This window comes from Macrosteles quadrilineatus, unplaced genomic scaffold (genome assembly GCF_028750875.1).
Source record: "Macrosteles quadrilineatus isolate MER2022 unplaced genomic scaffold, UCM_ALF_1.0 Scaffold_1__1_contigs__length_201487025, whole genome shotgun sequence".
NCBI lineage: Eukaryota > Metazoa > Arthropoda > Insecta > Hemiptera > Cicadellidae > Macrosteles > Macrosteles quadrilineatus.
This window is the reverse complement of record NW_026542594.1, coordinates 55,009,242-55,012,219: the sequence shown is the minus strand read 5'-3', so window position 1 is coordinate 55,012,219 and position 2,978 is coordinate 55,009,242. Positions and strand designations below refer to the sequence as shown.

Sequence of the window (2,978 nt, the reverse complement as noted above, 5' to 3'; positions counted from 1 at the left end):
ACCTCTGTTCACTGCGAACGCCTGTTCAGAGCGGCAAGCCTAGTCATCACTAACAGAGTAACAGACAAGGAAGAATCAGCGACACCAATTTTGAAAAACAACTTCTTTTAAAGTTTAATAGGCATTTAAAGTAAATTTTGTTGTAGTAATGAATGTTTTTACATTACATGTAATGTAAATGTGACGATGTTTAATTAGTATTTAATTAAAACACAGTAATTAGTAACCAAGATGATTATTTAATTACATATGAAATCCTTTAAAACAACCGTCCAACAAACAGCTATCTTCTACAAATGTCGAAAACTAACTTTATTTTCTATCAGTTAGTTTTTCAACTAACTAATAACTTCTATCAGTTACTTTTTAAACTAACTAACTAGTAACTTCTATCAGTTACTTTTTATGGGACTAACTTCTAACTTCTAACTAGTTAGAAATTTTGACTAACTTTCCCAACTATGCTGAAGAGTCCCTAGTTTCTGTATAATCTCATCAAATGTCCATATATATTTATTATTTTGTGAATACTCCCTAAAGAGAACTCTCTCCCCCACATTGAATGTTCGAATTCTTATTATCGAAGGAGGATTCTTTGCCGGATGGTAAGGTTGAAGAGCATCCAGCTTGATGCGGATCCTACGATGAAGATATCGTTCTGCAGGTGATTGTCCATTTGAGAGAGGAGTGGCACGATATTGTTGAAGAATCTCTTGAACCTTTGTATGTATTTGACGATGGTCATCTTCCAATGCTTTTAATCTTTGCTTCAAAGTCTGGATAGTTCTTTCAGCAAGACCATTTGTAGCTGCATGTCCAGGTGCAATCAGTTTCTGGAAAATTCCATTGGATGAACAGTATTTCTTGAATTCTGCGCTGGTGAAAATTGTGGCATTGTCTGATACCATCACTTGAGGATAGCCATTAGATGAGAAAATGTTGTCGAGAAGAATGATAGTATTAGAAGTTGTAGGAGCATTTCTCAATACTTTAACTTCTACCCACTTTGACTTGGCACACACACAAACAAGAAAGTAGTGGTTTTGAAAAGGCCCCGCGTAATCTATATGAATACGCTCCCAGTTTTCTTCTGGCTCTACCCATGGATGAAGGGGTGCTTTGGGAGGATTGAATTTTATGTGGGCGCAAATTTCACACGATTGGACTAATTTCTCTATGTCCTTGTCAATCCCTTGCCAATAAACGTATCTTCGGGCTAATTGCTTCATCTTTGTAATACCAACGTGAGTAGCATGTAGTTGCTGTAAGACTTGAGGTTGAAGGCTGTTAGGAATGACAGCACGAGTTTCCTTGAAAAGTACTCCATTGTCCAATGTGTATGGTAGGTCAGTAGAAGAAGACAAAAGTTTCCTTTTAATTTCTCTAAGATTTTGGTCAGCTTCAGTTTCCCGGGCTAGAATAGTTGCATTTAAATTTGTAGAAGATATTTCAAAAATTGTTTCTGAATGTAGCAAGGTAACTTCATTGTTTAGGAAAATGTCTAAGGTTTCAGAATGTTGAGTGACTGGAGCTCTGGATAAACAATCAACATTAGCATTTGCTTCCCCTTTCTTGAAACGTATTGAATAGTTAAACCCTGATAGAAAAGATGCATAACGGAGTAGACGGCTGGAAGTCATGGGTGGTAAGGATTTGCTTTCATGGAAAATTCTTGAAAGAGGGGCATTATCTGTAATTAAGGTGAAGTGAAGTCCATACAGATAATTGTAAAAATGACTGACTCCAAACACGGTCGCAAGAGCTTCTCGATCGAGCTGACTGTAATTTCGCTCTGATGGAGTTAAGGATCTGGATGCGTAAGCGATCGGTTTCTCTTCATCATCAATTATGTGACTCATTTGACTCACAGCTGCAATTCCGGTAGGACTGGCATCATATGTTAGAACGATTGGACGATGGGGGTCATATGGTACGAGAACTCTTTTAGATGTTATTTCCTCTTTGAGACAATCAAATGCAGTTTGACAATCTATTGACCAATGAAATCTTCTATTTTTCTGTAGAAGCTGTCGAAGAGGTGTTGTTTTTGTAGATAGGTCTGGGATGAACCGAGCGTAGTAGGTAACCATTCCAAGAAATTTCCGGACCTCATCAATATTCCTTGGTTGAGGCATATTACAAACAGCTCTAATCTTTTCTGGACTTTTTGAAATTTGATTGTACTTAACCACATGACCAAGGTAGTCAATCTGTTCGCAAAAGAATTTGCATTTGTCTTTGTTTAGATGCAAGTCGTTTGCATGTAGACGGAATAGACACAACCGTAAATTATTGTAGCATTCATCTTTTGTTGTACCGTGCACGATTATGTCGTCAAAATAAACTTCAGTCTTTGGTAACCCGTTTAGAATTTGGCTTAGAATGCAATTGAATTCGGCAGGCGCGGTCTTGATTCTAAAACTAAGTCTGTGCATCAAGTATGTACCACGGTGTGTAGTAATAGTTTGAATTTTGCTGCTTGGGGCATCAACTGGAATGTGCAAATAAGCCTTGTAAATATCAAGCTTGCAAAAATATTTAGAGTCTCGCAAACAGTGTAAAACATCTGGAATGTGTTTGATCGGGAAATTAGATGAAACAAGACGATCATTTACGCCTGTTTTGTAATCGACGCATAACCTTACTGTGCCATTTTCTTTAGGAATAACAACCAAAGGCGAACCCCAATCGCTAGCATCGACTTTAGATATTATGCCGGATGATTCAAGACTGTTGAGTTCTTCCTCAACCTGAGATCTAAGGGCAAACGGAACATTATGTTCTTTGGTATACACAGGTTTAGCGTTTTCACGTAATTGAAGTGTAACTTTGTGGTTGGGCAAGCATCCAATTCTTTGGTCAAAAACTGTGGAAAATTCAGAAAATATGTCATCAATTGAATGGAATGTTTCGGAGACATTGAAAAAGTTGGGTTGATTTGAACCATCATCTATTTCTTGTAGACTTATATGTAAGTG

The 2,978-nt window shown here is 37.4% G+C and overlaps 1 protein-coding gene across 1 annotated transcript; it reads right to left on the bottom strand.

Moving 5' to 3' along the window:
* Window positions 1-446: 446 nt before the first annotated feature.
* LOC128997150 (uncharacterized protein K02A2.6-like) lies at window positions 447-2,135 on the bottom strand. Its single transcript, XM_054422738.1, has one exon. It carries the CDS (start codon window positions 2,133-2,135, stop codon window positions 447-449), a length of 1,689 nt encoding a protein of 562 aa, XP_054278713.1.
* Window positions 2,136-2,978: the final 843 nt, after the last annotated feature.